General features: G+C 42.8%; 1 protein-coding gene across 2 annotated transcripts in view; it reads left to right on the top strand.

Annotated features, from left to right (window-relative positions):
- The window catches only part of LYZL4 (lysozyme like 4), a 49,875-nt gene extending 35,365 nt beyond the window's left edge, over positions 1-14,510 (top strand). For both annotated transcript variants that reach the window (XM_016940838.4, XM_054680597.2), the window contains exon 5: positions 13,779-14,510. In XM_016940838.4, coding sequence (XP_016796327.3) covers positions 13,779-13,848 — 70 coding nt within the window. In that variant the 3' untranslated portion in view covers positions 13,849-14,510. The remainder of the gene's footprint in view (positions 1-13,778) is intronic.
- Positions 14,511-14,721: the final 211 nt, after the last annotated feature.

The following is a 14,721-nucleotide window of genomic DNA, read 5'->3' as shown; positions in this document are numbered from 1 at the left end:
ACTCAGAATGGCTCTTGGTATAGCTGAAGAACTGCTTGTGGAGGGGGGGATCCTTGATTTTTATGCACCAAAAAGTCAGATACTAGGCCAGGTACAGTGGCTCACACCTGTAATCCCAGCACTTTGGGAGGCTGAGGTGGGCAAATTGCTTGAGCCCAGGAGTTCAAGACCAGACTGGGCAACATGGTGAAACCTGGTCTCTACTAAAAATACAAAAAATTAGCTAGGTATGGTGGTGCACCCCTTTAGTCCCAGCCACTCAGGGGAGCTGAGGTGGGAGGATGGGTTGAGGCTTCAGTGGGCTGTGATCATGCCACTGCACTCCAGCCTGGGCAACAGAGTGAGACCCTGTCTCAAAAAAGTTAAAAAAAAAGTCAAGTACTATGAATGCCACAAAGGAGAGAAAATAATTGAGGAGCAATTAGAAAAACTTAATTTATTGTAAGAAAATACGCAATGCAAGGTGTGATGCTCTGTGGCTCCTGTCACTTGGCACCAGTGGCGAGGATACAGCGGGGACAGGTGGGGACTGAGGTGAGCTGAAGGGAGGGCCGTATCAGTGTTGTTGATTCTGTAATTTTTCAAAAACAGCTAGAAATCCTGATTTTGATATTAAATCTCCCAAGTCGTAAGTGGAACTTCAAATTAATTCATACTGGCTCAGGATATCGGTGGCCTCGACAGTTGGTTGGCATGAAACCATCACTAAATCCCAAAGCTGAGTGAAAAGTACTGTGCTGTGGGGGATGAAAATTCTGACTACAGTGAAGAATAGATGAAGAGGTCAAGAAGTACTTACAAGAATAACATTTTACCACTAAAAAGAAATCCATTTCAACCATGTCACCCCCTGCACTTGGACTGAATAATTTAAAGGACAGGTTTTGGAACCAGAAAAGTCTGTTGCTGAATCCCAGCTCTACCACTGATTTGCTCTGCAACCCACAGCTAATCGATCAACCTTTCAGGGCCTTTGTTTCCTCACACCTTAATTCCTGAGCTTTCAATGCAATAAGATATATGAAAAGCAAGATAAAGAGCAGATGGAAGGTTCTTAAACAATGGTACTTGCTAAAATAGCAATACTGAGAATTATCATTGTGATAATAATGATAACTATTATCAGTAAATTTATAAACCTCGAGGAACGCTCTACTGGGAACTCGGTTTCTAAAAGTTATTTTCCTGGGTGTTTTTTCCATGAGGATGATGAGGCACTTTGGTCTTACTTTTTCATTTCATTATCCTTACATTTAGAAGTCACAAAGCCTAACCCATATATATATACATATTGGCAAATATATACATGTATTTGTATTTCTGTCTGCAAAGCATTCAGGGAACTCAAGTAATCCATTCAAATTCAAACCCAGTGGGAATTTCTGACACTGGACTTTAACAGCTTAAGGCATCTCAAAAAGCTTCTATCTACTGACCTTTAAGGGAAGGTGTGCTTTGGGAGGATTCACACAGAATTCAGCCGCTTTCTGATGCACAGGGCTTCTTAATTCCATTCTTCATCCCTTCCTGATTGTGCATGTCTTAGTGTGCTATTCAGCTTAGCCCAATCTGTAGTCATTGCCGGCAATGAGAAAAGTGGTCGTTCTTAAGGTTCTCCCCCAAGGACGTGCACACACACGTGCACACCCTCCCCCACGCCCATGCTATGGCTAAAGCTAAACAGCTTGTACTAAGAGCTGGGTAAGGGTGTGTGTGTGAAATAGTAACCCTTGTGTTTTGGAAAGAGTAAGAAATTCTCTCAACACAGTCCCATGTGGCCCTAGGTCATCCCAATAGAGAGAAAGCTGATCTGCTACAAATGTGGCTGGCACCCAGGAATATAGGGTTTGGGGCTTCCAAGGCAGCTGATGATAAATGTCCAGGACCCTCACCTCATTCCTGACTCAGTTTCCACCTCCCCAGGCTCTCCGCACCAGCTCCAAGCTTTTAGGTTTTGCATCCTAACTCTTTTTTTGTTTTTATTTTGAGACAGAGTTGTCGCTCAGGCTGGAGTGCAGTGGTGCAATCTCAGCTCACTGCAACCTCTGCCTCCAGGGTTCAAGCAATTCTCCTACCTCAGCCTCCCGAGTAGCTGGGACTACAAGCACTCGCCACTATGCCCTGCTAAAATTTTTTTGTGTGTTTTTGTGGAGACAAGGTCTCACCATGTTGGCCAGGCTGGTCTCAAACTCCTGACCTCAAGGGATCTGCCCTCCTCAGCCTCCCAAAGTGCTGGGATTACAGGCATGAGCCACCACACCCAGCCATGCATCCTAATTCTAGCCCAGTTGGGACATAGTATGACAGCCCTGGTTTCTCCTGATGAGCTTTGGAACCTTGTAATACATGCTGTGGTTGCCCCACACTGACCTTTCCCATGCACATGGACCCCATATGTCAATTGCCAGCAGCTGCAACTTGCTGCCCAAAGCAGGCTTTCTCAGGCTTCTTAAGCCCATTAAGCTGTTGCAAAGAGCAAGTTGTGCTGGAAAGTTAAGCCCTACTCCCCAGCAGCCATGACCAATGGTGGATGGGAGTTGGGGTGGATAAATACCTCAACTTCCTCACCTTTGCTGGGGGTGACAATGCTGAGGCATGCTCCACCCTGACTCTTAAAGGTGCCCAGTGGGACTGAACTCTCACTGTTCTCAGGGTAACCTACATATTAAAGCCCGCTGTACCACTGTCTTCCTTTCTGTAACTCACTTCCCCACTGTCATACTGGTGTTTCCCAGAATCACCTCCAAATCAACTCCTTGTCTCAGGGTCTGCCTCTGGCAGCCCTCTTTCTTATCTTATGCAGTAACACAGTATTCACTAACCATCGCTATATGTCAGACACAGTATTCATCTCACATCAACTCTTTGAGGCAGGTGCAGTGATCACTCGCACCTGACAAACGAGAAAATGGAGCCCACAGAACCAGCAAGTGGCAGAGTTAGGATTTGAATTCGAATCTTTCTGGTTCCAAAAGTCTTTCCTATCCCATCACATGATGCTCACCTGATTCTTTTCACTCTGGGTCTCTCCCCTGCCTGACCAAGCCCTGGCTACCAGGACAGAAATGGACGTGGCTGACCAGTTACTATGACACCAATTATCACCAGAAGTAGGAAATTGTAGTTCAGGAACCAATTGTGCTGAGACAGCTGGCTCCAGCCCACAGAGGCAGGCAGCGCTATTATTTTAAGAATCCTCCTGGCCACAGAATAGCAGCCTTTGTGACTGTGGAGGTTGGCACAGGAACGGTGATGCCCTCCCTATTAACAGGCTGTGTAGGAAGACCCAATGGAAAAACCCAGCTTGGAGGCTTTCTAGTCTGTTTTGCCATGGAATCTTTTACTCCTTGTAAGGAATAGAGAACTGACAATTTGGAGGTCTGGAGTTCAGTTCCCATCCTTCCCTTTATTGTCTGCATGGGTTTCAGATTCCTGCTTCCCTACACCAAACCTCAGTTTCATGGATTATATGTATTGAGCCTGCAAGCATAGGCCATTGTGGTCCCATCAACTGTAACATTAAGAACTGTGTGAATTTTAAGTGTTGGGTGCTTCATTTCGATGTTTCTCAATAATATTTGGTCTGTGGTTGACACCCAGGTCTTGGCAGTTGTCCAAGACCCAACTTCATCCTTGGACAAGGTGAAAAAATCATGGCTATGTTTCATCCAGATCAAAGGAACCACGTGATTGGCCAGGAATATATTTCTATTATGTACTCAGATTCTAGAAAAGATGGGCATTTGTTCATTCCTGCATTCAAATAACCCTTTAGAGTACACCCTTGTTCCAGGCCCTGAGCTTGGCATATGAATACAAAAGTAGACAACACAGGACCCTTGATTTCAAGTGTCAGGAAATCCCACTGGAAAGTGATTAATGGGGATGAGTGACATTGAAAAAGATTTTGGATTTCTTTGCTTCCCTGAGTGCTGGTCTCCATAAATTCTCCTCTAGTAAGGCAATAAACCGCAGCAGCTCTTTAGAGAAAGATAGGCACCATCCAGACTAGGACAACTAGGGCAAGTGCATCCAGTATTACAGAGGGGAGGTGGGAGTTCCAGGGGAGAATCAGGAAGGACTTCCTCGAAGAGGTGATGTTTAGAAGATTCACAGGACTCAGCAGTTGAAGATAGAGAGAATGCTGCCACCAGACCAAATGTGTGCAAAGTCCTCCAGGGAGGAAACAGGGAAACCTGTTCAGGACACAGGTTGTTTCGGTTGGATGCAGCCGAGGCTCCCTGAAGACAAAAGGAGATGGGGAAAAGGCTGGAAATGACCATTCAGATCGTATGAGGAAGGTTCTGAATTCAGATGGAGGCATAGTCAATTCTGGAGAGGAGATTTAGTAGACGAACTCTACCAGTCAGCATTCTGAGTTGCAAGCAACAGAAATCCATTCCCACTAACTTTAGCAAAGAGAGGAATTTATTAGAAGAATGTAGTAAAGCCTGAAGATTTGAAAGAAAAGCTGACCAAGTGGGCCTCAGAAGATACAAGTATCGGGACATGTAGAAGGAAATAGTGGTAGTGAGTAATGAGCAGTGTATTAGTTAGGTATTGCTGCAATAAAGCCGCCTAACAAATAGTCCCCAAATCTTAGTGGTTCACAACAACAAACATTTCATTTTTCTTTTTCATTGGCCTAGAGATTGGCTGGCATGACTCTACTTCAGGCCACAGCTGAGTTTAGGTCTGTAATACCTATCTCTTTGTTCTCCCTGGACCAGGGGCTACCTGGGACTTTTATTTTCATAACAGAGGGCAGAAGAGCAAGCCAAACCACAGAAGAATATTTAAGTCCTGTGTTCTGATCAGGCTCAGTAATATTCCCTTGGCCAGGGCATGTCCTGGAGAAAGAGAAGGAAAAATAAGGAGGTGGGAGTCCATGGTGTGTGGGGGGGTGTCTGTGTGGGAAGGGGGTGGGGTTTCAAGGGAAAATGCTGTAACTACTAAATAGGGGCAGTGTTGCCAGTGGGATTGCAGTATACTGAAGTCCAGCAAGCCAGCTAGAGTCCCTTCCTCTACTCAGAATCTTAGTGACTCCAGAACTCTAGTGACTCCAGCTTTTCCTTACATCTGATGATGGATGCAGAACATCCTGGAAGTGTTAATATTATCCCCCAGCTTCACAGCGTGGGAGCCCCTGGAGTCTTTGTTTTGTTTTGTTTGAGATGGGGTCTTCCTGTGTTACCCAGGCTGGATTTGAATTCCTGAGCTCAAGCAGTCCTCCTACCTCTATCTCTCGAGTAGCTGGGATTACAGGTATGCACCACCACGCCCAGTACACATTCCTGCTCAGACCCAGGTGATAAAACTGAACTCGCAGGGAGCAGCCTGCATCCCCAAATGCTTGCATGAAGCCTCAAGCCTTGTGGCCCCCCAGAACTGACCAGGGTCCCAAGAGATCAGATCATGCAGGGGTTGTGGGGTAGGGGAGTTAAAACCTCTTTTCTGGATCCAAGTCGAAAGCATTCCACTTGCCATTGCCCCTCCGGATGGGGAGCAAAACTCCCAAAGTTTGATGCTGAAGCCATCAGCCCTCCCCAACTCTGTGTCTGGCCCTCCGAGAGACTGGGGTTCCTCTGGGAGGACAGCTTGGCGATTGCATCCTGCTAGGCGCTGCGCCTTTGGCTGCTCTCTAGTTCAAACATAAAACTTTTTATTCCAACTGGTGATTTTCCTCTCTTGGCCAGGGCCAAGGCTTCTGTTTCTATAAGCAGAGCCCTGGTTGCTAGGTGACAGCCTCACTTCAGGTTCCAGAGACAGCTAAGGCAGAAATGAACCAAAGAGATCTGAAGCCTTCACTTTAAAGACAAAATATGAAACCAAAAGAGAAAATAAGACCCTAAATTAATTGGAGAGTTACATAACAACCAGACATGGTTCTGATGTCCTCCCTACCATACCGCCAAGACCAGTAGGATATATTTAAATGTATTTTTCAAAATAGGAAAAAAGTAGGAAGTTAAACTGATAAATATAGTTGGCTTTTGACTGAGAAAGGAAACTTCTAATTACATAGCTTTTCTAAGCTCCACAGATCAGATCTATACCTTCATTAGGCTTTGAGTCTTTGTGGAACTTATTAAAACAATTAGATCTGCAGAGAACTGCAGCCATCAGCGTTTCTCACAGCTGTGCTGGGGATTTAAGCTTTTCATTAAAATTGGATGGAGGCTTGCAAATCAATAAGAAATAGATGAACATTCCAAGTGAAAAACGAGTAAAGAATGTGAATAGGCAATTCACAATAGAACCACAAGTGGCCAATAAACAAATAAAAAAATTGCCAAACTCATTAGCAGCTGAGGGAATATATTAAAACAATAACGAGAACACATTTTTAATCTACTAAATGGCAAGTATTTTTTTAAATGATAATATACAGATGGGTGAATATACTATGGGTGAACTGCCATTTTGCTGCACTTGGTTAGAATGCAGTTAGAGAAGACCTTTCTAGAAAGCAATCTGGGCACATATTGAAAGTCTTAAACATATGCACACCTTTTGGCTGAGCAATATGGTGCCCTTATTTACAAAAATGTTCACATAGTATTATTGATAGAAATTTGAAAAAAAAATCTATCCAACAATGGAATATTAGCTAAATAAAAAGAAATCACTTAAATACATGCATAAGTATTCTCAGATTTTGAAAGGGAAAAAAAGCAGGTTATAAAATTCCATATATGTTATGAGTTCATTTTGTAAGTGAAAAAGAAGGTGGTATACACCTGCATAGAATACTATGAGCTGGATGTTCTAAAACGTTCTCAGCCCATGGAAACTTTAGTATCTCAGCAATTCTTTACAAAGCCCCTAGACACCCCTCGACATCCTCGCCCCACCAAATAAAAACCCAACAGTTTTATTTGTTAAGTAGTTGGATCCAAACAACTTAATAGTAGTAGTTAATCTGTGGCCGATAGCTATTACTATATTTCCATTAACTATTTGAAATACCCCATAAGTTTACTGCAGAGCCCTGGGGCTCCGCAGCAACTAGTTTGGAACTGCAGCTGTAAACCAAAATGGTCCTAATGGTTAAGAAAGAGGGTTCTGGAACTCAGGCTGCCTGTGTTGGAATGTGGGCTCTCGTTTGCTAATGAGTGGTCCTGTGCAAATTGCTTATCTTTCCCATGCCTCCGTTTCCCCATCTAGCAAATGCAGCTAAGAGTACCTGCCTCTTAGGATTCTTGTGAGACCTGTGAAATGCTGGGTGCTCCACTCTCAGCAAGAAATATCAGCCACTGTTAACTCTTGCAGAAGACTGTAGGTGACTTTTATTTTTTTCCTTATGCTCTGTTGTGTGTTCCAAATATTACATAATAAACATGTATTTCTTTTGTAATGAATATTTTTTAAATGTTTAAATTAAAGAAAGATAGCATTTTAGCTCACCCTGTCCCGAGCACTGTACCCAGCAGAGCCAAGGACAGAATAGGTCACACATCTTGGCAATCATTCAAGAAAGCCCCTCATATTCTGCCTTGGGAAAGCAGGGCTTCCTTTGCGCATCTTATTCTTTAGAAACACTGGACAGCTTAGCTGCCTCTTCCTCAGCTACAGGCATCCCAGCCTTTGCCATGGCTCCCATTGCCACCTCTGCTGGGAGCACCCTTGACCCTCCTGTGCCTGGCCCGTTCTCATGCCCTCCAGCCAACTCAGTCCTCCAGCCCAGTCTTGATAGGCCTTGGAAGCTGTCCTTGATGACTTCATCTTTACTATATTGAGATTTTCCATGTCTGTGTCCACTTATTCCTCCCACCCCATGCTTCCTTGATGGGGAGCTATATGAGTTTCATCTGCCTGTACTTAATAAACATTTGTTGACTTGAACATTTGCTTCTTGGAGGGGCCCAAGTGTCATATCAGGGATTTATATTTGTTGTTGTTATAGTCCTTGGGGACAAGGTTGCCCTTGGCACACTCAATTTTGTCAGAAGGGTAGGGATCCTGGTAGGGGGTCAGTGGGCAGGCAGCTGTCTTCTAGGGTATGTGTGTGGGGTGCTTTATTGGGTCATCGAGGCAACCGGTGCTTCAGCCCTGGGCTTAGGGAAGCATTGACTATTTCTGAGAGTGAATGGCTAGCTAGAAGGAGCTGATCCCCATGGCACTGGTCTAAGGCCACCAGGCCATCATATCCACACAAGCCATCCACAACTGATTGCTGTCTATTCACTTGATCACTCGGCAAATGGTGATTAAGCACAAGCTATAAGCACAGCCCTGCACCAGAAACTAGAAACGAGATCAGAGGTGGGGTCTAGGTCTCATGGGGAGACAGACACAGACACCAGTGTGGGTTGTTCATGGGTTAATTATTTCCCAATCACTTCTTTGTGTTTTCTGTCTCTCCCACTGGAATGTTGTGTTTGCAGTTGCATACCCAGGGCCTTAAAGCAGGGGCTGGCACATAGTAGGTACTCGGCATGTTTGTCTAATGAAATGAGTAAACAGCATTTGAGTGTGAGGGCTGTGAGCCCCAGCCCAAGCCATGGCTGCTGGGATGGAAGTGTGAACAAAGCCCGCTGAAAACCAAGGCTGGAGATGGAGAAGAGACAGAGAAAGGAGGGGATCGTTTGGTGTGAGGAGGATTAAGACTCTCCTGCCTGGAGGGTGACACTGGAGTCAAGATGTAAGGAGGAAGAGAGGAAGGGGAAGCAGGATCCCAGGCAGTGGGAACAGCCTGAGCAAATCCAGAGTGAGGGCTTCTGGGGAGGGAGACCAAGCGCAGCAGTGGCATAGCTTCTGCCTGGTGCCGCCACAACCTCCCCTCCTCAGGACGTGTGCCAGGGAAGAAAGGCAGCCTCAGGCCCACTCAGTGCTCACTGCTCTACTCCCCGTGTTCTGGCAACGGGCAGTGGCTTCCAAGGCTGGGGCCTCACAAGGCGGATTCTGAAAAGATCAGGTCAAAGTTTCGACAAATGGGAGACACACACGAGGGCCTGTAGTTCAGAAGCACTTCCTGGAGGTCCTGAGACAAGCCCCAGGGACAGGCCAACTGGTCTGGCATCCTTCCTTCCCATCAGCCTCCCAGTGTGGACAAACATGGCCTTTTATCTAGTGGCTTGGGGAGAGAGAAGTCTCCTTCCCCTAGCCTTCCACAATCCCCCACTCCCTAACCCCAGTGCCTGGAACAGAGCAGCCTCTCCAGAAATAGGTACGTTTAATTCAATAGAGTAAAATCTTCCCAGTTGATATGAAATTGGAGGTAGAGGGCTTGGAGTGATAAGGTGGAACTTCTAAGTAGCTGTTTTACTTGTTTAAGTTTTAAACTAAAATTGTCATTATTTCAATATACAGTATATGTTTATTACAGAAAATTAGAAAAATGCCAATAAGTAAAAATTTAAAAAATGTAAACATCGTATTTCTACTACTTAACTGTTACTGTTGTAACTTTTGTCTAGAGCATACCCTTTGTGGTAGATTAAAATATTGGTACCAGTTCTCCATTCCCCTGTAGTAGTAGTATATATCCACACCGTGTCGTGGCCTTGTGGTGGGTGGACTAAATCACTCTGCCCCTTGATTTTGCACCTGGCTACGTGACTTGCTTTGGCCAATGGGATGTTAGCAAACAGGGTACAATTAGAGGCTCGATGTGTTCTCACATGGTTGACCTTGCCAATTTGCACTCTAGCCTCTCACCAAGAAAAGGATGTGCCTCAGGTAGGAGTTGGTCCAAGGAGGATGAGATGCACATGGAGTAGATCTAGGTTCAAGCTTCAGCCCAGTCAAGGCCAGCCTAGATAACTACAGAGAACCTACAGATGAGAGAGCGTGAAATAAACTCTTATTATTGCATGCCACTGAAATTTATTTTGTTACACAGCATTTTGTGGCAATTGGTGACTGATACACCCTTTAAGATATTTTTCTATACACATTTGTAAGCCAAAATAAAATCATACTATGCACTTTTGTAAGCCACTTGGTTCCAATCTTATATTTAGATAAATTTTTATTAATACTCAAACCATATTCAAATTTCCCCAAATTACCATAAAATACCCTTTATAGCTGGTTTATCCAAACCAGTTTCAAATCAAGGACCTGACATTGCATCTGATTATGTCCTTAAATCTCTTTTAGTTTAGCACAGTCCCCGTTTGTACGACACTGACATGTTGAAGATGAACATAGTTTGGCTAGAGTATGCTGCATGCTTCATAGCACAGCACTTTGGGGAGCCATAATGCCCAGATGACCCTTTTGTCCAGCTCTCACATACAAGACAAGGCAAGACCAAGGCTAAAACCTGACTGGTTATATCAGTAAAGTCACAGTAGGCCACTTTTAGACTTAGGCAGCTTATTACCTACTAAGACAGTGAAAGGAAGTATGCTAAATGTACCAGTTACCCATGGTTCTTGTCTCACACGCCAAAAAGATGACACTGAGGCTGGGCGTGGTGGCTCATGCTTGTAATCCTAGCATTTTGGGAGGTCAAGGTGGGAGGTCCACTTGAAGCCAGGAGTTCGAGACCAGCCTGGCCAACATAGCAAGACCCTCTCTCAAAAAAGAAAAAGAGGCAAGCACAGTGGCTCATGCCTGTAATCCCAGCACTTTGGGAGACCGAGGCGGGAGGATCACCTGAGGTCAGGAGTTTGAGACCAGCCTGGCTAACATGGTGAAACCCCGTCTCTACTAAAAATACAAAAAAATTAGCTGGGCGTGGTGGCGAGTGCCTGTAATCCCAGCCACTTGGGAGGCTGAAGCAGGAGAATCACTTGAACCCAGAAGGCAGAGGTTGCAGTGAGCCAAGATCGTGCCACTGCACTCCAGCCTGGGCGACAAGAGCAAGACTCCGCCTGAAAAAAAAATAAAAGAAAAGAAAAAGGAAAAGAAAAGATGACACTGAAACAAAAGGGGCCAGATAATTGCAATGCAGGTTGTAGGATACCCCATTGCTGAGGAGCCAAATGTAGACTGTAGCTAAGTAGAGTTATATTCTGCAGCAATGTTCTGAGGCAGGGAGCAACAGGGGTGGAGCAGAAAGCCCCATACCTCAGCAGTGCCGGGGAGGCCATGAGAAGCTCTCCCATGACTGCCTCCCAGGGGAGATAGGGAGGTAGGTGGGAGATGGCCCCACAACCGCTCTTTTCTTGCCTCTTACCGTCTCGTGTTCTGGGAGGGTCACAAGGTGTTCTACCAAGACTCAGATTAGCTGTGGCTCAAGCCTTTGCCTGTGTGGGTCATGCCAGGTCACCGCATCACAGTGGAGCTGTTTTCCTATACCTTCCTGACTGAGCCTAAATTTCACTGTTGGGAAAGTGTGATGATGGTCTGAGTCCTTCACTAGAGATGATCCGTGTAATGTTCCTATGGCACCATACGAATGCTTAGTCCCATCAACCATTCATCTGATGATTATAATAATAAATACTTCTTGCTTGAATCAACCATTTTCATAGTGCTGGTGAAATGATGTTTTTTCTGTCCGCCCTTCCTTCTACATCTGTTACCTCAATTCTTCTGTGACATAGAGCTTTCCTTCAGCAACTTGGGCTATCTGGTTCCTCTGAAATAAAGTTTCAACAGAGAATGTGGGATTGATGCTTGATTTTTACAACTGCATTTTCCAACATTTTATTATAAGGAAATTTCAAATACACAGCAAAGTTGAAAGAATAATACTGTGAACACTCCTATACCCACCAACTAGATTGAATAATTGTTAACACTGTCTGTATTTGATTTATCTCTGTGTGTATATATTTTATTTTTGCTGAAAATAGATTGCAGATATCACGATACTTCACCCTTAATTATTTCAGCATGCATCTCCTTAGAATAAGGATATTTTGCTACATAAACACAAGTCTTTGTGACTCCTAAGATAATTAACATTAATCCCTAATATCACCCAACATTAGACCCAAATTTAAATTTCCCCAACTGTTCCCCAAAAATGTATTTTATGGCTGTTTAAAATAAATAAGTGAAGTTTAATCAAGTTTCATGTATTACAATGGTTATGTCTATTTATTTTATCGTAGAATAATCTACTTTTTTTTCCCATGGAATTTATTTTTAAAGAGACCATGCCAGCTGTTTTATAGAATGTCTCACATTCTAGATTAATTTAATTGCTTCTTCACAGTTCACTTGACTTGTTCTTCTACCTCCCTGGGTTTCTTTTAGATTCAAATTTTGTCCAAAAGCTTGACTGGATCTCAGTTAAATAATTTTGGCATCCTGGGTAATGCTGTTTCCTTCATGTTGCATCTTTCAGGAGATACGTAGTGTTAAGTTGTCCCATGGTAAAGGATGCTACCTTGAATCACTTAGTTGACTACCAGATTTCTCCATTATAAAGGCACATTTCCCCTTTGTAATCTATGGGGTGATACTTTGGCAGTGTAGATATGTATTCTCCAACAGCCTTTCATTATCTGCTATGGCCTGAATACTTATGTCCCCCCAAAATTCATAAATTGAAACCTAATTCCCAATGTAATGGTATTAGGAGGTGGGGCCTTTGGGAGATGATTAGGTCGTGAGGGTGGAGCCCTTGTGAATGGGATTAGTGCCCTTATAAAAGAGGCCCCAGAGAGCTGACTTGCCCCTTCCAACATGTGAGGACACAGCTAGAAGGTTCCATCTATGAAACAGAAAGCAAGCCGTCATGAGACCCCAAATCAGCTAGTGCCTTGATCTTGGGCTTCCCAGCCTCCAGAACTGAGAAAAATATAATACATTTCTGTTGTTTATAAGCACCCAGTCTATGGTACCTTGTTATAGCAGTTCAGTGAACTAAGATAACCTCCATGAATTGCCCGAATTGGTTATTACACTGGGGATTGTCAGATGGTGCCTTTCTAAATCTATTGTTTCTTCTGTTTATGAACTGGCATTTTTCTGTAAAGAAGAGCTTCCCCTAATTAACTGAGGATGAACTAATGTTCCTACACACAAATAAGCAGGATGGATGTCTTTTTTGTTTTTTAATTATAATTTTCAGAATAAGGACTTGGTATATTCATTATCTTCAAGGGCAGCAATTAATATTTTTTCTTTTTTCCCCTCTCTTATGGTTCTCTGTTTATTCAGTGTTTTATAATAAATTGTAGTCATTGTCAAACTGTTTCAAATTTGGCCACTGGGAGGGCGTGCCAACTGGCTCTTGTGACATGTTCCTAATGTACACCTCACCAAGATCCTCATTAGTTAAAATTCTTTTAATTAAAAAAGGAATACAACAAAAGGGAACCCTAATAGAAACTATGGACCTTGGGTGATAATGGTGTGTCAATATAGGTTCATCATTTGTAATAACTGCACCACTCTGGTGTGGGAGGTTGATAGTGGGAGAGGTCGTGTATTTGTGGGGCAAAGGGTATATGAGAAATCTCTGTACCTTCTCCTCAATTTTGCTGTGAACCTAAACCCTGCTCTAAAAAGATAAAGTCTATTATTTATTTATTTATTTAGAGACAGTGTCTCACTCAGTTAACCAGGCTGGAGTGCAGTGGCGTGATCACAGCTCACTACAGCTTCAACCTCCTGGGCTCAATCCACCCTCCCAACTCAGGCTGACAAATAGCTGGAACAACAGGTGTGCACCACCACACCCAGCTAAAAAAAAAAAAAAATTTTAAGAGATGGAGTTTCACCATGTTGCCCAGGCTAAGTCTATTTCTTTAAAAGAGGAATACCTTAATTTTTTATTAGAAAACATTAAATAATAATTATATAGAATACAATATAGAAGTATAGAAGTCTTTCACCTCTCTTCTGTCCTTCCTACCCTCCCTGTCTCTCAGTCCCTTCTCAGAAGTAAACACTGGGAGCCATAGAAGACACCACTGTATCTGCACCCTTGGTTTGCTATGAAGATGTGAAAAAGAATGAGGAAGACCTCCATGTGTTCCTATGGAGTGACTACAATACATGTTGTTAGATGGAAAAAATCAAGCTGCAGGACAGTGTATATAGTATGTTACCATATGTAAAAGAAAGGTGGAGAAATAAGAACATATACACACATATGTTACATACACATATTCATTTGCTTAGTTTTACAAAAAGAAACACTGGAAAGATAAACTAGAAACTAATAAAAATTGTTGCTCATGGGAGGTGGAATGGGAAAAGTGAAGGAGGGGATACGAGTGGAAATGAGACTTCTCTGAATACGGCTTTTCACATAATTTTGACTTTGCATTCAAATTTTACATATTCACAAAATAAATTAAATCAAAAAGAAAGAAAAGACAAACTTGAAAATTGAAAACATATCAGGCTTGGCTAAAGGAACCTAATTGCGTACCAAATTAGTAACACAGATATGCCGAGAAAAGAAAAAAATTCAGACATCTCTGATACAGTTCTCTGGTTCTAGTCCTCTGTGAAAAATATTCCAAGAGTAAAAAAAAACTGCACACAAATATTTAAGGTTACTTTGTAATTGTATTAGTACTGGTAATAGTGGTTTTTAACTTTGGAAAATTTTTAAGTATATTGTAAGATTAAAGCAAAGAAGTAAATTCCTGAAACTATTCTATGTATATTAGAGAATAAAGAAGATAAGTAAATATATTCTAATAGTATTAAGAATCAAAAGATTTTTAGAGTGAGAAAAAAGCGATTTATATACAAAATACAATAGATTTAATGAAAACCTGAAATGTTACATTTGAATTGGAGTAAATATAAACTCATAATTATATATATTATATATAATACATATATTTTTATTTTTTCTCT

Source organism: Pan troglodytes, chromosome 2, assembly GCF_028858775.2.
Source record: "Pan troglodytes isolate AG18354 chromosome 2, NHGRI_mPanTro3-v2.0_pri, whole genome shotgun sequence".
Lineage (NCBI taxonomy): Eukaryota > Metazoa > Chordata > Mammalia > Primates > Hominidae > Pan > Pan troglodytes.
The sequence above is the reverse complement of the archived record's forward strand: the minus strand, read 5'-3'. Positions and strand labels throughout refer to the sequence as shown.